The 21,706-nt window shown below is 54.4% G+C and overlaps 1 protein-coding gene across 1 annotated transcript in view; it reads right to left on the bottom strand.

The window, feature by feature from the left end:
• Positions 1 to 3,571: 3,571 nt before the first annotated feature.
• The window catches only part of IFFO2 (intermediate filament family orphan 2), a 37,975-nt gene continuing 19,840 nt past the window's right edge, over positions 3,572 to 21,706 (bottom strand). Inside the window, exons 2-9 of the mRNA XM_081145225.1 lie at positions 13,874 to 13,934; positions 12,520 to 12,615; positions 11,181 to 11,321; positions 9,751 to 9,890; positions 6,811 to 6,931; positions 6,586 to 6,678; positions 5,545 to 5,675; positions 3,572 to 4,362 (exon numbers count right to left, since the gene is read on the bottom strand). Coding sequence (XP_081001351.1) covers positions 4,257 to 4,362; positions 5,545 to 5,675; positions 6,586 to 6,678; positions 6,811 to 6,931; positions 9,751 to 9,890; positions 11,181 to 11,321; positions 12,520 to 12,615; positions 13,874 to 13,934 — 889 coding nt within the window. The 3' untranslated portion in view covers positions 3,572 to 4,256. The remainder of the gene's footprint in view (positions 4,363 to 5,544; positions 5,676 to 6,585; positions 6,679 to 6,810; positions 6,932 to 9,750; positions 9,891 to 11,180; positions 11,322 to 12,519; positions 12,616 to 13,873; positions 13,935 to 21,706) is intronic.

Here is a 21,706-nt window from a genome sequence, read left to right as displayed (position 1 = left end):
GTAAAAATTTTATTGTTACATTTTACCAAATGTAACAGATGATGTGAGGTTTCCCTGGTTTACCGCTAATTGGATAATTAGTTTGTGTTAGAGACTATGTGGCCCTCAGGCCTCTTGCCCCTCCCCCATCACCACTTTAGCCTCAGTTTTTAAAAAAATGCACCAACAATTCTAAGACATTTCACTTTATTTAAAAGAAGCCAATATACAGGATATAAAGGGCATGGTATTTACAACAGTACAGTAAACAGGTTGGTTTCCCAGTAGAATCAGTAGTCTTTCAATGAGTATAACGCCTCCCCCCCGCCCTTCCCCTTGATGCTAGACCCAGCTGGCAGACAGACAGCAACAGTGGGGTGGGATGGGACTACAGGATAGAAAGTCTCCCTGGGTGGGATTAAAATTCACGTAGGTGCTAAAATGTCCACAAAGGGGTCTTTGGGACGGGAGTTGCCTTTGCCTCATTTCTTTGAGGGCTTGGCAGCAGGAATAGTGAGGGATTTGCCCACAACTAGCACACAGCCCACCCTGAGCCTGGAAATCTTCCACCCATGAAAAATTCCCTTCCAGAGAGAATCTGCCCTAATCCCTCACCCAGGGCTCTGGAGGAGCACATCAAGGTTGGCAGCCCAGGCAGTGGGTACAGCCAGGACTATGGGCATCTCATGGCATTTCTACTCCCACTCTAGCTGGCTAACAAGCTGGGACCCACTAGGGCTCTAGAGGGTCCCAGGCCCCAAGAAGGCCACGTGGTCCCTGAACCGACAGCCCCATTGCCACCCACTCTTGCCCAAACACAGCTGACTTGGAATTGGATCTTGGCATAGTTCAAACAACTAATCAGAGCCCACCCTGGAAATGGAGCTTGTCCCCTATCTCATGCCCCCTTCCCCCACCCACCCACCTCAATTCTGAATTCTCCACTGCCCACCCTTTCCCACAAGTGCCCTCCCCCCCTAAGACTTCCAAGGACCCAGGAGCTGGGGGATTGGGGAACGGAAATGGGGTGAGGTGGGGCCTTACGCTCTGCAGAAGCCACTCAAGGGTGCGGATGAGTAGGCGGTGAGGACAGGGAGACTGGGTGAGGGGTACCGATTATATTAAATCCAGCAGCAACATGCATAGTGTCCACAGAAAAATGCTGGGCCACCACAACTGCCTACCCTAGATTAAAAAACCTTCCCTTTCATAAAAATAGATGAGAGTCTCTTGCTTTATAAATAGATTACATTTAGCTTAAGTTACACCTTATATTATCCCCTACCCCACACCCTCTCCACCATCCCAAGCCAGAGAGTTTTGATTCTCCCTAAATCATCTGAGCTGCACCCAGAAAGCTAAGTCCGAGATGGACCTGGCCCTTCAGAGACATATTGCCACAAGAAAACACATGGTTCACTTGCCAAGAACTTTTTCCCCTGTTCAGAGTCTCAGTGTGTCTGTGTGTGTGTGTGCGTGTGTGTGTTCCACAACCAGGGAACCAAAAGGAATTACTCTCCCTGCCCCTCCCCAATCCTCATTTTATAAAACCCCCAAAAATAGGAGGTTGAGAGAGGGCAGCACAGGAGAGCCCATCTGAGAACAATCTAAAATACCAATGTCAATATGACACTGGGCTTAGAAGTAGAAAACTAAAATGAAGTATTTACAGCTTTACAAAGGACGGACCTGGTGCTACCTCAGTGAGCGCTGAAGTCTTTCTTGGCAAGCTGTGGGCTCGTGGTGAGGGGACAAGCAGGGCCCACTGGCAACTAACTCCAAAAAGAACTTGGTGGGGAGGAAGGCAGCCAGGCCAAGACCCAGGACCCTGCCCAGGAAGCAGGTAGGCCATACCCTTGCTGTCCCCACCTCATCCACCTGCCCCAAATCCTTGCTCCCCAGGAGAAAGTGGCTTTTGAAAACCAGCAGGAAGGACCTCCTCAGCCAGCGTCTGTCTCTGGCTCCTGCCATTTCTGTAGTCCTTGGACAAATTCAGAGTCCCCTAGTCCCCAGTGGCAAATGTCTTATGTCTACAAAGGGGAAAGCAAAAATACCACTGGACACTAATCACCTTAGTTACCCTCAAAATACATTGTTGCCTTATTGTCTTAATTCTAAAGATAGACCTGTCCCCCTCCCACCACCTCAAGGAACAACCCAGGGCTGGCTTCCACTCTGCCTACCTGGCCACACCTGGACAGCGCAGGCCTGCGGGACAGCCATTTCCCCACCCTCCTGGAAACGGAAAATCTTTTTAGCAGCTGAGGTCCAAGCCCAACTGGCTCTGATAACCTTTGGTTAAAATAAAGCTAAACTAAAACAACAATAACAATAATAACGACAATAATAATCAGGTATGTTTGAACCCTGTAACCTTTAGAACAAGGGTCAGGAAGGAGGAGGGGAAGGGGCTGTCCCTCCTCCAAAACCACCGTCCCTCCTCGTACCTACTAAGGGACTTGTAGCCAATAAGGGACACTGGGCATGGAAGCCTCCCAGCCAGACTGCCACAGGGAACAGTACGAGGTTCTCCCAACAACAACAAAATAGAAAAAAACAATAAAGGCCACCAGTTCTGATAAATAAAAATAATACACTGTCACTTAACTCTCTCTCTCTCCGTATATATATATATATTATGTGAATATTATGTACAATGGTGTTAAGACTGCAAAACAGGTGGGGCAAACAGAAGAGAAAGAAGGCCCTTAACGGTGGCTGGTACCCTGGGGAGGAAAGACTGGGGGCCAGAACCTGCTCAAAGCCAGAGCCGCCCCTCTGCCTGTAGACGGAAGCCCTGAAGGTAAGTTCAGGTCCTCGGGCACAGTGTGCTCCTTTGACCTCCAGGGGGAGCTGCTGGGCCAACAAGAACAAAAATCAGCAACCATACCCACAGGAGTTGGGACAAAAGACATTTTTTTAAAAAAAGCAAAGCCTGGTCAGCTGGTTCCAAGCTGAGATTTGGTGGGTGGCTTCAACACAGGTCCACGCAAGCCTTGGGGAGGCACTGGCTCAATCAACTCCCCAACTGGTCAGTTAAGAGAAGTACGGGAAGAAGCTGGCACACGTGGAACAAGGATGGTTCTCACTTGAGCGCCGACTCCTGCCACCTCCAACCTGCCAGCAGCCCTCATTGCCTCCTTCCTCTTTCCTTTCCAGTGCCTGCCAGTGGCCAAGCAATGGGCAACTGGGGCACAGAGGAGAGCCAAGATGGCAGCAGGTGGGCCTCACCGGCTCCACTGTGGAAGGGGCGATACCAGGCCTGGCTCCCTTCAGACTTTCTCACAGAGAAATTACAGATCCAAAACCCCTTACAGTTGGCTGGAAATAGGGAAAAACATCAAGTCGTCAGGGCAATAAAAGACCCCCCGAAACCCACAGAGGTCCCAAGAAAGCAAACAGTCAGGTGGCCAAGGGCCTTGCAGGACCCAGGCCTCTTTACTGACCTTGACCGAACCCCCTCAGAGGCTGCGAGAGACATCGCCCCAGCTTTGGCCTCCCTCCCAACTCCGAGGGGAAACCACGAGTCTAGGAGAGGGCCTACCTTCCACAATATATAAGGCAAGCTGCTTTTTGTTTTGTTTTGTTTTTTGCATAGTAGTTTAAACACAGTGAGGCTCCACCTTCCCCCACAGTGCCTTGTCCCTCTGCTGTGCCACTCGATCCAAAAAGAAAATAAAAATTTGTCTTCCTTCCCGCCTTCCATCTTTTTCCCTTTTGGTAAGTGAAAAACCCTTGGGAGGTACCCACCCAGGCGTGGAAAGTTTGCACAGGCAAACAGCTCCGTCCTGGGTGAAGGTGGACCACCCCAAGCCCAACTCCATCAGCGCTGGCCAGCAGAGGAGGGAAGGGCATAGGTCATAGCCAATCTGAGGAGCAGGTGGAAGGGTAGAAAACCACAATATCCCACACTGGGGCCCCGCCCTCACCTTAGAGTTTTGTATAAAAACACCTGCTAGGAATAATTCTTTGGAGCTCAAAGTGGCTCAGCTTAAGGGAAAAGGCACGGTTAACACTGCATCATCTGGACAGAAGTCTGCATTTGTAACGTGGAGAATAGAAATTGTGAGCACCATTCCTTGGGTGGGTGGATGGAGAGGGCACTGGTTGATGGTGGGTGGAAGGGAGGAAGGAAGCAGCCGTCCCTTGGGGCCTCCAGAGAAGGGAGGGCGGAGGAAGTCCGTGTGGTGAGGACTGGAGCCCCACTCCGAGGATCTTGTGGGGAGAGGGGGCAGAGGCCCCATCACCAAGACCACCAGGCACAGGGGCCTCAGTCATCAGCTGACCATGGGCTCCACGTCTGCCTCCCGCTCAAACTCATCCTGGATCTCGTCTGTACTTCCTGAGTCGCTGCTGGCCACGGAGCTGGGGGACGGTGAATTCCTGGAAGGCAGGAGAGAATGGGGGACGGTCAGGGAGCAGCCCGAAGACCCCTGAAGGAATTTGAGGAGTGGGAAGGGTTGAGCAGCCACTGCTATAAGATCTGACCTCAGAGGGGGGTCCTGCCCTGAGACGCTGGCCTTGCTCTGCTTTCCTTAGAATCTCCTAAGCTCACAAGTGAACATGGCTCTCAAGGCCTCTTGGGACCTCCTGTACCAGCCTCTAATTGCTCTCAGTCCCAGACACCCCTTGGGAGCAGAGACCATGGATCAAGCTTGGTTCTTACCCTCAAACCACCAAATACAGATGTGGGTACACAGTATGTGCTCAGTAAACCCCAGTTAACTCAGCTCTCAAAGGGACGCCATACTGGGTAGTGGTTAATAGCACTGGGTTTAAATTTTGGCTGGGGGCCCTCGGGCAAACTCTTTAAGCTGCCTCAGCTTCCGCTCCTCCATCTGAACATGATAATGACAGTGGGATCTGGGGGGTTCAGGGAGCTAAAGGTAGGACATGCTGAGCCTAGGGCCCCACACACAGCTTCCCACAGACCCACCCCTCCCTTTTACAGCCTGAACCACAGCCTGTAGGAATACAGTCATAATAAGAGAAACAATTACAAGTAACACTTATTTGTGCTTTGTGCCAAGCATTTTACACATATCATCCTACTCTATTAGTTGCATGGCTGTCTGCCCCGTGAGGCTGCGTGCTCCTTAAAGGCAGGGGCTCAGTCTTTTAGTGTCACCCTTCCCCTCTGCCCCCGAAAATCAAAGGGGCCTGACCCACCTGGGCCTGGGTTGGAATATGGGAAAGGATGTGAAATTGATTCCTATGGACAAATGGGAGCCCCATCAGCCATAGTGGAGAGGGGTGTCCTGCCCACCTCCTCCACTTCCCAATTAAGCAGACAGTAGGGTGTAAGCTCCCCGAGGGCAGGGCTGTGCCTGTTGTGTCCATCACTGTGTCCCCGTGGCCCTGCACAGAGCAGGCCCCCAACAGGTAGCTGTTGAGCAGTGTGTGCAGGGATTTAGAGGAAATTAAACAGGTAAATCATCTAGCACGCAGGAGGCGGGTGACTAATATTCATTGGATGAATGGATGGGTGGACACGTGGGTTGCAACCCCACAAATTCCCCCCAAGAACCCAACTGCTGAATCCCCAGGGAGGACGGGGCCAGGTACCTGTCTGCGGAGCCTTTGATGAGCCGGCGGCAGGTCTCCATCTGCACGTCCAGGCCACGCTTCATGCTGCACATCTCCATGTATTCATGCAAGTGTCGGTTCATGTCACTCTTGGCTGTGGCCAGCTCCAGCTGAGAGGGACCAATGCGGGATAAGGGTGAGGCCAAGTCATCCTCACAGCAAAACCCTCAGCAATGCCCTCCCCACCACCCGAGTGCTGGCGGCCTCAAGGCCACCCCATGCCCTCAGGGCCCTGCCTAGGCCTCTGCCCTCCGCATACTGGTCCAAGGCCTCTAGAACTGCTTCTGGTGAAGGAGGAATGGTTGCTGAGCAACCACAAGGGCAGCCTTCCCTGACCAGCCCCACCTGGTTGTGCCAACTCCACTCTGCCCGGCATCTCTGCACTCCTTTCCATGGCCTTGATTAGAAAAATCCTCACATCTCTCACATTTCTGACCCTTCTCCTCCACCACATGATACATCCCCCAGGGAAAAGGCTCCTCTTTCTCCAGTGTGACAACAGCAACGACCTCACTGACAGACATGGCCAAGTGCAGGCTCTCGGGCAGAGCGCGCTGGGCTCTAAGGCTGTCTGCTGGCTGGAGGCCTTGGGCAAGTCATTGGGTCTCTTTTAACTTCTACTGCATAGGGCACCCAGGTACCTGCAGGTCCATACTGGGGTATGTGGAGACTAGGGAGGGTGTACTTGTAACGGGCTTACTTGGTGCCTTGTGTCACTTGACGTCACTCAAATGTCAGCTCTCATTATTTTGGGACCACCATCTCAGTTGAATAACTAAAAATAAACCTCTCTGGGGCAGACAGGGATCACCACCCCCATTTTACAGATTAGGGAACTGAGGCCCTAAGAGGGGTATGGTTTTCCCAGCACCAGGCAGGAAATTGATAGGCCTCCTGACTCTCAAGCCTGTGGCTGCCCCAGGCTACCAGCTGCTGCCCACAAGGCCAGATAGTCGCCAGGGGTCTGGGCCATGTGACCTCATGAGCCTCACTAAGGGGCTGCACAGCCCGAGCCCTCACCTCGATCTGGCCTATGGTTTCCTGGTACTCCTTGTCTCTCGTCTTGAAGAAGGATTCCGTCTCATGGATCAAGTTGCCCAAGTTTTCCTCTTGCTGGGGAGACAGGACAAAGGGAACCATTTAGTTGGGGGGCGGGGGGCAGGGGGGCCTGTGGGGAAGGAATGGGGAGGAGGGATCTTTGAAAGGAGGTGCCCCCTGCGCCCAGCTCCTGGGCCCCAGGCTCACCTCCCCCTGCATGTCGATGGTTGGGTTGCAGTTGGTGAAGTCCTCCCAGAGCAGCAGAGTGTCTTCATTCTCCTCCCATGTCAGGCTGTCACAGTCGTCATCAAAGTCAAAAGTCTCCCGCCTATGGGGGTGACATGGGAGGGCATGAGCAAACAAAGGCCGGCTCCGGGGGCCAGGACGGGAGAGAGACAGGGTCACTGCCCAATGGGTCTGTTCCTACTGGGTGGCCCTCTGTGGCAGAGGGTACACGCGCCTTATCCATGGAATTGAACTCTTTTAAAATGCAGAATGTTTTTACGTACTCTTTATACAATTTAAAATGTATGTTTTTAAGATACTGGGCTTTATAATGGAGACTAAAGGCATTTTGCTCCCAAGTCCAATCTTGTAACTTTTCCATTCAATAGCTCATTTCTTGTGCCCCTACTTTGTGTGAAGAGATTTATATATATAATCTCTGCAACCAGAATGGTTGATGCTATTATACCCATTTTACAGATGAGGAAATTGCAGCTCAGAAAGAATAACCCACTTGTCCAAAGTTGCACTGCTGGCCTGTAACAAAAACTGGGCTGAAAGCCAGATCTTTCTGTTTCCTACAGCTTTTTCCTCCCCATCAAAACATCACCAAGTGCTCATAATGTGCTGGGCACAGAGTGGCTTCTGAGCACATACTAAAATGCAATTCATTCTACCCTTGAGACAAGCATCCTATGAGACAAGCAGGATTATTCTTCCCACTTTACAGATGAAGAAACTGAGGCTCAGAGGGATTAGATGGACTTCTAGAGCAATACGTGCTGAAAATCACATTTGAATTCAGAGCCTGGGTGATTTCAGGGCTCCGCTATTCAGTTGGACTGGAAGTCAGGGGACGGACCATGCAGGTTTGCCTGGAACTGAGGGGTTTCTAGAGATGCATGGTTACCCCAACTGGAGGGGACCTTCAAATCATTCAGCCCAACACACCCACTAATCAGGTGAGAAAGCTGATATCAACAGGGGTTAAATCACTTGACCAGGTGAATTAGCCAAAGAGGAACATGTGGGTCCCAAGTCTCCAAATTCCCATCCCAGGGCTTTCCCCACTGCTTATACTCCCTCCCTCAACTCCTTCCAGGATTATCCCAACCTTCCCAAAATGGTCAGGCTGGGGGGGGGGTCACTGGGGAGAAGAAAGAATTTCTGGTAAAAAGCTGCCTAAAGCACCCCCTGGAGCCAGGTCTGGCTCCGAAAAGCAGTTCCTGCCAGAACCTGTAAGTGGCTCTGTGAGTCCAGGGAGTGGAGCTGGGGCCAGGGCTGCAGTGGGAGGAGCCACGGGACTGGACAGGCTTCAGTCAAGCCCCTGGAGTCCACTATCGCTGCATCACATACTCAACCACTGACTTCATTTCCTTTCCAGGGTCTGGGACCTGAAGGAAACCCCAGCTGAGGAATAGGAAACCTTCAAAGACAGGAAGATGGACCAGAGAAAGGGCTGGGAAGAGCCACTCCCTCCCCACAGACCTGGAGGGCAGGGCTGAGGAGGAGGGCTGGCCAAGGGACAGAGAAAGTAGCAAATTCTCCCCTTCTCCTTGGTCTGAAGCCCAAGCAACAGATTTTGATCAAAACAAAGCAGCCCTGACATGGGTGCATTATTCAAAGATTTCAGTGGAACCAGCCCGGGGCAGTCTCTGGCTTGGATCTCCACACATGGAGACGTTGGTGGGAGGGGACCAGGGTTCCACCTAGGGTGTGGTTAGCATGGCCTTGGCTAGAAATGCAAGGATGGAGGGGTGATCGGAGGATTTTTTTTTAATCTGGTCAACTTCACCACTAGATTAATCTAATTTCGTGCACACAGGAGCTGGGCCAATGGTGTCCCGCGACTCGGCTCTTCAGACCGTCCCTTTCAGCTCACCCATTCCTGGGCAGCCTGATTCCCTGGCGACTTTATGAGAATGAGGACAATGGTGTCTTCAGAGAAGCCCTTTAATTCAACCAAATGAACCCAGTCTGGCTCTGTGGGGACATACAATCCTGCCTTAGGCTGGGGAATGTCCAGAACAACGTTCAGAAAACCTAGGCCCAACCAAGGCCTTGCCCCCAAAGCCCTTCTCATCAGCAAAAGATGAGAATATGAGATCTGGGGGGATGTCAGAGGAATTAAGAGTCTGGGAGTCTCCTTGTCACCTTCAAACAGCAATCCCCAAAGCACAGCTCATCTCAGTTCTGTTTCAGGGGAGCCGCAAGTACAGGAAAGGGTGGGGCAAACCCATCCCCACTGGCTCCCACTCCTGGGGGGGGGCAGCCCTGATTGGTAGCATTTGCCAATCTTCCACCTCATCACTTCATCACTGAGCCTGGAGTGGGCAGATGGGCACAATCGGCTTTCATGAGCTGGTACAAGCTGGCTCCAACCCACTACTGACCATGTCCAGCACACATTCTGCCACTAACCCGGGCAGCATCTCAAAGTGAGAAAACACAGGCAGTCGGGCCTGGCTCTGAATCCCAGCTCTGCCACGTATTAGCAGAGTGGTCTTGGCCAGGTCACTTCCCCTGTGCCTCAGTTTCCTCATCTACAAAAGGGGAGTGGTAACCCTACCTCCTAGACTGATTGTCTGGAGTCGGTGAAGTCGCATTTGTACAGTATCCTACAGGCGAGGATGCTTGGCCAGCGTGGTGGGCCTGGTGTATGGCTCACCACAAAAAAAAAACTAGTGGGAGTGTGTTTAAGGCCTAGTCAAGACTCCCACACAAATATGACCACCACTACCATTTGGTCCTTTTTGGAAATGTAAAGCTCCCCAAATTATAAATGTTAAGAAAGACTGCAAATCTATTCATTATGCTGGCCAAACAAAACACACCCATGGGCTACTTTCAGTTTGCCACCCCTGCCCTAGTGACGTGGGGGAGCAGAGAGGAGCCCCGAGCTGAGGCAGCCGGAATACTCACAGCTGGTTAAACATGCGCTTCATCTCGTCTGTGATGTTCATAGAGCCGACCTCTTCATCTGGGAACCGGTTCACCTCCCCGTCCTGCTCAGAGGTGTCATCATCCGAAACCACCTTACGTTCTTTCTTTTTGGGGACCACCTGATCCAGAAAGAAGAGATCAAGGTAACTCGGAGGCCCTGCCGATAGAAGGTAGGGGTGGGCTGGGAAGGGAGCCAGCATCCCAAGGGATAGATGGAACGTGGCTAGGACTAGCCACTGCCGGGAAAGATGCGCAGGTCTAAGAAGCAGGCGACATTAGCAGGAAGCGTGAGGTGGGGAGACATGCAGGACAGAAGACACAGACAGCCTGGACCCTTCCCTGCCCTGGTGGTTGGGCCGGCTCAGCTCACCCCTTCACCAGAGAAGCAGCCACAAAATTTGGGGAAAGGAGCAAGCTAGACTGGGGTATAGAGTCACCTGGGATGTCTCAGTGCCAGCCAGAGAGACGGAGAAGCCCTCAGAGAGGCCCAGGTGGCTCCGTGCCCCCCAGAGCCCTCCTGCTCACATGCAAAGGCAAAGGTGGGCAGTCCCAGGTTTACCAAGCTTCCTCCACTCCAAGTAGACAAGACATGAGCAAACCAAACGAAGGCTGAGTGGCACCCCCTGCTTTCCAGCAGAGGGGCAGCAAGAAGGCCTGGCGGTGGGCAGAGGGCCCAGGGAAGCCCAGACCCCACCTGGCTACATCCAAAGTCACACACTTAAAGCAACAACACACCGTATCACCCTGGGCTCACGAGAAAGGCAAACCACAATCCAGACTCAAGAAGCAGCCTTCAGAGAATGAAGCGATCCAGCCCCAGACCCTCCCTGGGGGCAGCTGCCGGTGAACCCATTGCCTCTTCTCAGAACAGACACACTTGCTCATAGAGGGGGGAGAGGGGGAGACTGAGCGCCTCTTCAGTGGGAATGAAAAACAGTCAGAGGCCAACAGCTCATCCTTGGAACTCTGAGGCTTGTCTGCCAGGGCTCAGCCAGCTCACCCAGTGCACCCACAGCCTGGCAACCCGTGGAAGAGGCAGGAAACCAGACAGTGAACCCAGAGTGGGCAGGTGGATGAAGCCCTGAAGGGTCTGGAGACCCGAGTTCTAGTCCCAGCTCTGCCATTTCCTTCCTTGAGCCCGTCATGTCACCCCCCAGGGTGAGTGGTCTCCTCAGCCATAGGATGAAGCCGTCAGCCTTGGTGATGGAGTCAGAGCAGCCTATGAGCCTACGAGTCCCTGACTCTATGTTCTCCCGGGGAGGCCACGCTGACTCTGGGGGAAGGGGGAGGGAGTGGGTAGGATGTGAGGGAAACAGGGGCCGGCCAGGCAGGGTTGAGGCCGGGGCTCTCTGGGAGGGTGGCAGTGGCAGGTGGGAGTGGCGGCTGGTGAGCAGGGTGGCCCTAGTCACCTGGAAGATCTTGGACACGTCTTCCGAGTTCCGCTGCTGTGCAACATCGCACAGCTTGGCCGTGATATCGATTCGGCGGCAGATGTCCATGTCCACCTTCATGGCCTTTTCTTGGATCTTTGTGTCCAGGTCTGTCATGGGCTGCAGGGAGGACAGCAGGGGTTACGTGAGCGAGGGACGGAGCAGGCGTGGGTGGAGGCGCTGCTCCCAGGCCCCTGCTGGACAGAGGGGGGCAGAGGACCCTAGGTGTCCGGTGGGAGGCCCCGAGTCCGAGGGGGACCTTGAGCGTTTCCTGGGTGTGAAGGGTTGGGCTAGCTTTGCTCAGGTAGGGAGGGGCAGGGGGTAGAGGGGCCGTGGGAGCTAAAGGCTCTGGCGCTGAGTGGACAATGTGAGACCGTGTTTGCCCGTCTCCCTAAGGGCTGGAAGGCACCCTCTCAGCAGACACAGTGTCACTGTTTATTCTGTTAGAGCAAAGGAAAAACAAAGGCAGCTCCCACCTCTGAAAGACTTCGCTTCGTTCCCACCCAGCGTGCCCCACCTGTCCCCAAGCAGAGGTGCTGGCCAAGGCAGCTCTCTCTTCAGGATTCCTCCCATGGCTGACAGTGGGGGTCTGCCCAGAACAGGGAGTCCCCAGGAGGGGAAGCCAAATGGCCTCCACCTGGAGCCCCAGGAGCCTTCTCCCACCAGCACCTGGCTTTATGCCCCTCAGGACCAGAAGCCACACCTGCCTGAGTCACCCACGATCGGGCTCCTTCTCCTTTCTGGCAGCTCTCCCTACATACTGCCCGCTGCTTGAAGGTGGCAGGAAACCCAGGTCCCCAGCAGGAAGGAGACCTTGGCTGCCAACAGCTCCCTCACCCACGGCACTTAGAAGGGCTCTGTCAAAAGGACGCACACACCAGCCTTTCCCTGACTGTACAAAGCAGCCCTGCAGAAGGCCGCTGGCCTGCGGGGGCTCTCAGGCTGGCATGGCACGGGGCCTCCCTCGACCTGTGCCCAGACACTGAGGCCACGGCCACCACCAGCCGCATCAGGGCGAGCTGGGAGGAGTCTGAGCCGACACACACAGTCCGTTAGAGGAGCCCCGGGAGGGCGGGATGGGTTAAGCAGCAGATTAATGCATCTCTACTCAGACCAAGAGAAGCGGAAGTGGGAAGGGACAGGAGGAGGGCGCCTGGTCTCGATGCATCTGTCATCCTCATGGTCAAACGGTCAAACGCAGCCAGCCAGGACTCTAACTAGAAGCCGAGCTCTGGAGCCTCGGAGTGAATGAAGCAATTTGCATGATGGGTGTGGGGGGAGGTCATGACACTTGGGGGCAGCGGCCAGTGGCACTTACATCACTCATGAGCCCCTTAAACACCACCAGCTCGGCCTTCAGCCTCTCGATCGTCTCGTTCATCTCATCCTGGATGGCTTCTGCCTCCTGCGCCGCCTATGGGGATGGAGATGGGGAGGGGTTAGGGGGCCTGGGGCCCTAGGGACAGGAGGGACTGGACAGCTAGGCCCAACCAGGCCAGGCCTACTGGCTAGGGAAGGGGTGCCAAGGACCTCAGCCCAGCCAGGCTTCCTGCTGCTCAGCTTAAAACACTTCTCAAAGGAGTATTTAAGGCATGGAAAGACCCATGGCAGATAAGAGAAAAAGAGCAACTTAATGCAATAAGTGATCCCAGTAGGTTAAAATATTAGGTCGATTCATGTGACATTGCCAATATTTGACCATCTCTGATCTCCAAAATGGCAAGGTCACATATGTCAACCTAACTGAGCATACACACCTAGATACATGTGTGTTTGCAAAGAAAAGACCGAAGGTCACACACCAATATGTCAACAGTGGAGGGGTAGAACTGGAGGGCAGTTTTATTTTCTTCTCTAAGTTTTTCTCAACTTTGCAAATATTTCAGCATGAACATGTTATGTGTGTAAAGTAAAAAGCACTTTTGTTATAAAAACGGGGGACATTCACCCCCGCCCTTCTATATATTGATATTATTTTGATCTGTCTCTAACTTTCTTAAAAGATAAATGTTTTCAATATCACAAAGCGATTTTTAAAAATGTTTGAAAGAGCTTTCCATACCTTCTCATGGGGTCACTATTCTTGCACCCATTTGACAGAGGAAAAGAGAGGCCAGGAAGGTGAACTTTGTTGCCTGGGTACCCAGAAGGTAGATGAGTGCAGGGCCCAGAATACAGAGCTACCGAGCCAGAATAGCAAGGAAGGTCCCCATGCCTGCCACAGAGAGCCCGCTAGGGCTGGGGGCCCGCCTGGTGACATGCCTACTGCCCTCTCCAGGGCATTCGGCCCAAGTCAGATCCTGCAGGCTGGGGGAAAGGGTACTTAGACACCATCCAGTCCAAGCTTCAGGTAGGGAGAAGAGGCAGGAGAGGGGAGTCATTGGCCAAGGTTACCCCACAAGCCGGGGCAGCACCAGGACTTGGACCCAGGTTTCCCAACTCCTGTACCAAAGCTTTTCTGCAGCACTGTGCTGGTCCCTTCCTAGGTCCAAAGCAGGGGACACAAGAGAGGCCTCTTGGCTCCATCAAGGAGAGACTGAGGCAGCAGGAGGTAACACAGAGTAGGGGCTGTGCTGGGAACTGCCCCCAGCTTTGCCCCCTAAAGGCTGTGCTTCTTGGCCACATGGCTCTCCCACGAGCCTCTCCTGATCGGGACCTCTGAGGGCTCTTACCTCCTTCAGTGTGTCCACCATGGTCTGCAGGTTCATGCTCTTGGCAAGCTCCTCCTCCCATCTGTAAGAGACAATGACAGGTGGTCAGAGGGAGCCTCCCATGCCAGTCCAACCCTCAGACACGGTGCAGGCAGCCACCCTAGGCCTGTCCTGGGCTAGGAAAGAACAGCACAGCAGTGAATCCATCCCTGCCTGCCCTCCAGGAGCTCCCAGTCTACGGGGTGGCGGTGGGGCAGGGACAGCCAGGTTGATGCATGGCCATAATACCAGGTGTTACTGACAATTGTCATCTGAGGACATGAGCACGGCACCATGGGGAGAGGAAGACAGGAGAGACCACTGTTCCCCCTTCTTGCAAACTGTAAAGTGCTGTTTAAATGCAGCTGCTCCTGCTGTTGCTGCAAATGCAATATCAAGGCTGGCACTGGGGAGCCAGGCTGCGGCCAGCACCACACTTGGGCTGTTCTTTGCACACGCAAGAAATACACTTCTATTGTGCTAACTATTGCAATCTTAGGTCTGTGGTCCCGCAGTCTACCCTAACCAACAAAGACAGATGAGGGCCGGAGGCTCAGAGAGGTTAAATGTCCAGCCCAAAGACACACAGCTAGTGAATGAGTAGGGCTGGACTTCAAACCCAAGTCTGTTTTATTACATTAAAACAAAATAATAAATACAGCGCTCACTTATTTAGTGCTTATTTCATGCCAGGCCCTGTTCCAGTGGCTTTATATGTATCATCTGGTTTGTGCACACACTGGCTGAGGCTGGACAGGAAATGACAGAGAGGAGAAGGCACAATAGGCTAATAGTGTACCCCCAGCAACCACGGGAGGTTGGATGAGATGATAATATAATCACTGTAACAATACCAGCACCTTAACTGAGTGCTTACTTTGTACCAGGCCTCCGTCTACAAGACACAATTCAATCCTCATAACAATCCATCATCCACACGTTACAGGTGGAGAGAGTAAGGCACACTGTCAGGTGCCCAAGGTCAGGGTGAGGACAGGTGGAGCAGCAGGACTCAAGCCTGGCTGGAGGCTCTAACCCTGCTGGGTTCCACGTGGACCTAGGACCAACCAGAGCCCCAGCCCCCCCCTCCCCCAGATCCCTCTCCCTCCCAGAGGAAGCCGGGCAGGTTCCTTTCCCTCTCCATCCTGGGACAGACAGAAGAGCTTCTCTCTTTCTCACCCACTGCGGCCTCCCTACATGGCCTCAGAGCAGGCAGGTCTGGAAGCCTTGTCGGATGCTGCTGGGGCAGCTAAAAATAGGCCAGAGGGAAGGAATGGATGAAGAGTGGGTTACGTCACCAGCTTTTGGAAACAAGAGAAAACAGATACTGTTTGCACACACAGAGGAAAATTCCTCCCTCTCTCCCACACGAGATGAGACAGGCCTGGCTAGGGCTCCCAGAGGACACACACACGCGCACACACACAAACATGCACAAACACGCTCCCCCTCCCCCGTTCCCTTTGGTCTTTACCAGCCCCCAACATTGGCGGCCAGGCCAAGATCTGCCGCAGGCCACAGGGTCCAGGACCTAGAGGGCAGTGGGGATGGGTGGGGGCTTCTGCCAGAGATGAAGGACACAGGAGGCTAAGGAGAGGCAGAGAGGGAATCTAAGGGTCTAAACCAGGCAGGACCATCTCACTGAACACGCTCATTGTACAAATAGGGAAACTGAGGCCCACAGTGTGCCAGGAATTTGCAAGGTCACCCAGTATGTCAAGGGTCAGGCCAGGAGTTCAACCCCAGGTCCAAAGGAGAGGATAGAAGTCCCAGGTGGGGAGAAGTCCACAGGCTCCCCTTGCCCACCCCCACCCCCCAGCATGGGGCATCCAGGGTTTCCCTCAAGAGAGGCCAAGGCCCAGAACACAGGTCCCAAGCTGAATCATCTCTCCTGGCCATGCTGTTCTAAGTGGGGGCAGAGAACTTGATTCCAAAGCCACTGAACAGAGCAGGTACAAGGGAGGGCCTGGCCTCGATACTGGGTCTTACAGGAATGGCAGGAGCAGCAGAGAAGGGGGCAGCGAGGGGTGAAGATGCAGGTGCCCAGGGGCATCTCACCCACCCACCCACACACCCATTCCCCAGGCTCCAGCGGGGGGGAGGCGGCTCCTTCTCACTTTTCCTTTCAGCAACCTTCTCATGAGGAAGGTGGGGCAGGGGTCAAAAGACCCATTATACAGATAGGGGAAATGAGGCCCAGAGAAGGAGAATGACTGGCCCCAGTCAACCCAGAGTGAGAACCTGAGCCGTATCTTTGGATCTCGACATATTAGAGGCAGCAGAAGCAGCCATTGATTGGTGAGCACGTCTGGGTGCCACGCACGCACTGGGCTCAGCGCCTCGTATATACATCTCATCAGCTTCCTTGTGAACTATTAACCCTCTCGGGTAAAGAATTTTTCCCCAAACCCATTTTGCAGATGAGGGAGCTGAGGTTCAGAAAGGTGAGTTAGCTTGTCTAAGGTCACACAGCTATTAGCAGGGCTGGGACTGAAGCCTAGCCCCTGCTCACACAGTGACAAGCACGGGAATCACTGGTGGACCTTGCTCAGATGCAGGCCCCGACTCCGCAGATCTGGGGTAGGGCGGACACGCTGCATTTCTAATGAGCTCCCCTGCAGATGGCACTTTGAGTGGCCCTGCTCCTCACCAGTGATGCTAAGCTGTACCCCAGCAGATGAGCTTGCACGAATTTCATGGGCCTTTTGTTTCCAGAGCCAGGCAGGGTGGGCAGCCGGCACTCCTGGTCCCAGAAGACAGAGCACAGACCCCAGCGTGTGGCTAGCAGCTGGCCTGGCAGATCAGATCCACTGCCCGTGCTGACGTGCCTCCCAGCTGCGGCGGGAAAACCTGGCTCCGCCGCCTCCAGTGTTGACAGTGCAGAAAAGCTTTGCCCTTCAGCTGCTCTGGCTGACTGGGGTGGAAGGATGACGACAGGTGATGTGCTTCTTAAGATGCCCCAGACACCCCGCATTCACTGCAACTCAGCCTGGGAGGAGGTTAACACGCAGCTTAACTGAGAACCAGTCCACCAAGTTGTGGGCTATGGAATTTCAACACCCGCTTCCCAGTACAGGCCCCTCCCCGACCTGGATCAGCCCACAGGAGTAGGTTTCAGCAGGACGGGTGTTTCAGGCAGAGGGACCAGCACAAGCAGAGAGGGCAACAGGAAGGCCAGGGAGTAGTCAGTGGCCCCTAAGAAGGGGACATACCTACTATGGGTCAGGGGCTGCTGGGTGTTATGTCCTTTAACCTTTCACTGTCCCAATTCTCTTGCCCGACCCACCACTCAGCAAAGGAGGTCACACAGAAAAACCCTCTCCCATTTTACAGGTGGGAAAATGAAGGCCCAGAGCACAGAGACAACTCGAGCCAGGGCCAAGACAGTCTGAGTCACTCAGAGCCACCCCTGCCCACTCTGACCCAACAGCTCATAAACTTCCAAATTCTTCTCCCTAAAGTGTTGGATTAGAGAAAGGAGAGGAGGGACATTTATCAGTCACCTTCTGGGTTGTGTTCGCCATGTTAGGCATATACACATAAAATATAACAGATCACTTAGCCCTGAAGAGCCAGCCACCACACCAGGGACAGCAATGGACCGCCCTCTGTCTTTTCCACCTCCAAAAAGTGCTCAGACCCCAGCCCAGATCCATTTGTGCCCCAGATCCTTCCACTCTCCACCCCTCCTGCATGCAGACACCCTACAACAAGTCTCATATGTGTGCCAGCTCCTCAAAGCACTCTGTCCGTGATGTTCAGAGCAGCCTCTGAAGCAGGCAGGATAGACTATGACATCAAGGATGGGATGACAATAATTCTAACAGAGCATCTAACACAGTCCGAGTACCCACGATGAGAGGGGCACTGTTCTTAGGGGCTTCACATGCATAACCTCATTTCAATGGGTTGCACAGTAACCTTTAGGTACAATTACTATCTCCATGTTACACATGAAGATGCTCAAGTCCAAAACCATTAGCCAAGATCACAGCCAGGAAGGTGGGGCTGTTTCTACTTGACAGGAGAAACCTGACACTCAAAGACTCTCCCAAAGTGAACGCTGAAAGGCACCAGGTTCACCTCGTCCAACCTCTGAGTGTACAGATAAGGATACTGAGGCCCAGGGTTATGCAGGTAGTGGGAGGCAGAGTGCCCTCCACTCCGCCGGCCTGAGCCAGAGCTCCTGGGGAGGGAGGTGGGGAGCAGTGAGACTGGGCCCCGGATCTGCCTCCCCCAGCATCTGCCTCCATTTCTCAATGGGCAGATTGTGGCCCAACACACCCCAGGGACACTCAAGAAAAATCATTCTGTTCCCACACTCTGACAGGCATGTGAATGGCCCCCAGCCAGGGGCCAGTTCTGGCTGGGCTCACCCCTTCCCCATCCAGGGCACACTGACTGGCCCCCTCGACTCAGTAACGCCTATCCCTCTGGTGACCAGTGCTCACACCCTCCCACTGCCTGGAGCCGTGAACTCAAGTGAAATGGGGATCCAAGGAGGAAGGGACCAACACACAGCCTCCCCGGAAACCCCTGGGGCAGTGCTGGGCGTGATCCACACGTGGGAGCAGGGGTGGGTGCTGGACGGGAGCAAGGGCAGCCTGAAGGGCCTTTGTGCCAGTGCAAGGACAGCAGGGGCTCAGACCACGGAGTCCACGAATTGGCTGCACAGGGAAGTCCTCCAGCGCCCATCTCAGCAGGTCTCAGGCACCCTGTGCCCTGGCCTGTTGGCCATAGAGGTAGCAGGGGTGAGATGCCTGTTCAAGGGAGGAAAAGAGGCACAGCGGAGGGGTGCCATCAAACGAGTCACTAGAGGAGGTGGGTCTAGAGCTGGGATCCAGCCCTTCCCCCAGCCCAGAGAACTGCTTGTAATCACTCCTGTGCTCATAGCTGTCCTACCTGCACCTACAACCCACAGCGCTGGGTAAGGAGTCAGAGAGTTGTCCTGTGGATTTGTTGAATGAGTGGATGAATGAATTGATTAATTAATCCAAACTGCAACCAGTCCTCAGCCCTCCCACTCACCCCTTCCCCATCCAGGGCCCCTTCTGCCTGGAAGTATCATATTCTGTCTGCACCCCGCCAGCCTGGGGGCTCCCAGGAGCCCAGTTCCCAGCACCAGCTCTCTGCTCAGCTCCATCCACTCAGCTGGCTCCGGAGCCTCCCCAGGGAGAGGCCAGGCCAGGCCAGGGGGAGAGACAGCCAGGGCAGGAAGCAGGCAGGGGGAGCAAGCTTCCCTCTCCCACTTCCCACAGCCCTCCAGCCGTGGAGGGGATGTTGGACAACGAGGGCAGGGAGAGGAAATGACTACATAAACGACACTACCACTGAGATCTGGGGCCTGGGCCACCATCTCAGCAGAAGGAGCACATGTGTGAGGCCAGTGGCCAGGAGGAGGAGGGGCAGCACCCGCCCAGCCAGATGTGGTCTCCAGGCATTCCTGAGGAGCCTCCGCTGTGACCACGTGATGGACGAGAAGTCTGGAAGGGATGGGCCGCTTCAAAGTCAGCCCCCAGCCAACACTCAGGACCAGTGTTCACCTCCCCCATCAGCTCATGATGACACACAGCCCCACAGGAAAGGGGCTGACAAAGCCTGGCTTACTGAGGGGAGGAAAGCCAAGCTGAAGTCACTGGCAGAGGGACTGACTCACAGATTTTTCACTTCCTCTGTGATCAGAGAGAGAGGCTCCCCAGCTCTGGCTCCAGAGGAAAGTGGGGGCAGCCCCAGCAAAATTATCAAGGCTCCAAGGGCAGCCTTGGGGCTTCTGGGCAGCAAGACACTGGGTTCATACCCTGCCCCTCCTAACCACTTCCCAGTTGTGTGAGACTGGGCAAGTCAATTACCCTCTCTGAGCCTCAGTTTCCTCATCTGTGAGATGGGACGCACACTACCACAAAGGAGGGTGGTTGTGAGAACCCCATGAGGTGGGGAGTAGGGGTGAAAACACCCAGCCTCAACCCCTAGTACATAGCACACAAAATGCTCAGCGGCTCATTTTTCAGAGCCATGGCTGGCTCCAGCAGCCGGACCTCAGAGAGCTGGGAGGGCACCGCAGGAATGGTCCACACCTTTCCAGGGAAGGCGAGGGCGGCACACCCAGGCCAAGTCATTCAGGGGATGGGAAGCAAGCTCAGGTAAAACTTTGTTCTGGGCCAAGTGTGGGTCTGGCCCTCTGGCAGAGGGCAGATGGGAGGAGAGCAATTTCTACCTGGGCCCCCGGGGAGCTCACCCCATTGCAGCAAGGCCAGGTGTAGGCTGCCAGAGGATTGGGGGGCGGGGTACTGGAGCCATTCTGCTGCCTGTACCCCTGGGCTCTGCACTGGCCACCCTGGTTTTCTGTGAACTCACCCACAGATGCACAGAGGCAGACCAGGGGGCCCTTTCCTCAATGCAGTTTCGCAGAAGCCAATGGATTAACAGATCAGAGTGGGCACTTGTGTGGGGCCAGAGCTGCACGTGAAGGTCGGCCCCCACCCCCTTAGCTTCTGCTGAGCCCCCCTGAGAGCTTAAACATCACAACTGAGCCAACTTCTTCATCCCACACCACCCTCCTTGTCTAATATCACAAACAATTCACGTTTGTGGCAGAAAAATAAAGCAAAGAGGGCAGTGGGAGTGGGTGGGGCTGGGAATACATGAGAACCTGCCCCTCTGAGGGCTGAACTCTGCAGCACGTGGCGTCTCCATCTCCTGACTTGCCCCTCTCATCTGGCTTTACTGTATCTTTTCTCTCCAGTAAAAGGAAGGCTGGGTCCCCAGCCTGCGAGCAGGGAGGACCCCCATGCTCTCCCGGGGACCTGCCAGCACCTCCTCACCCACACGCACCCTCCTCCTCCCTACTGCTCCATCTGCCCTGAGCCCCCGACCCCAGGGAAGGGATTCCTGGCAGACGTGCCCATCAGAGGCCCGGCTGCCCAGCTATACTCTGCTGCTCGGAACGAAACACAAATTAAATGCCAACTGATTGTCTCTGTGGAGGAGGTATTAATTTAATGTGAACACTTAACCAGGGTAGCCGATTCCATTACAGGCGGCTGTAATGGCCCGGGCGGCCGGAGCGCAGGCTGTGAGCTGGTGATGGGCCGGGGTTGAGCTGCCACCCTATCGAGTCTGCCCCTCTGCCCAGCGTGCTGCCACCATGCAGACATGTACACAGACCTGCTCTCACCCTGAAACAGCAGCCGCCTCCGGGGATCCCAGCAGACGAAGCCTGTGCCAGGCTACTTGGGGGTGAGCAGGGTCTAATGTCTATAGGGAGGCACCTGTGAAGGGGAGGGTCCTCGGCTGGGAGACAGGAGATCCTAGTTTGAGTCCTGGGTCTGTCACTAATTCACTGCATGACCCCAGCAAGTCCTTTCTCTGTCTGGGCCTTAGTCTCCCAATCTATATATAATATGATCCCTAAGGGTCCCTCTGAATATGGCATTTGCAGCGCTGTTTGCAGACCCTGGGTGTGATCCTTCCTTGCAGCCTCAGGGACGTCAACTCCATCCAAAGCTGTCCTGCGTAATGGCCTCAGGCCTCTGGCTCCTGCCCTCAGCACCAATAACCAAGGGCAGGGGTTGGTTTATTCACCTGTCCAGTCATTCATTCCATAATCATTCCCATGAGCTAGGAACCTCAGTTTCCTCCTCTGTAAAATAGGGTAGCAATCCTACTTGCAGGGTTCATGGACAGATTAAATGAGCTCACGTGAAGGTACACAGGCACCCCTGATGGACGACAGTCATTGTTTACCCTGACTGCACTTGCCTGGGAGAGGGAGGCACAGGTGAGTGGGTGAGGCTCCGACCACCTAGGCACCCCTCC

Source organism: Miniopterus schreibersii (assembly GCF_964146895.1).
Source record: "Miniopterus schreibersii genome assembly, chromosome: 8".
Classification (NCBI taxonomy): Eukaryota; Metazoa; Chordata; class Mammalia; order Chiroptera; family Miniopteridae; genus Miniopterus; species Miniopterus schreibersii.
Note: the sequence above shows the minus strand (reverse complement) of the source record. Positions and strands in the feature narration are given on the sequence as shown.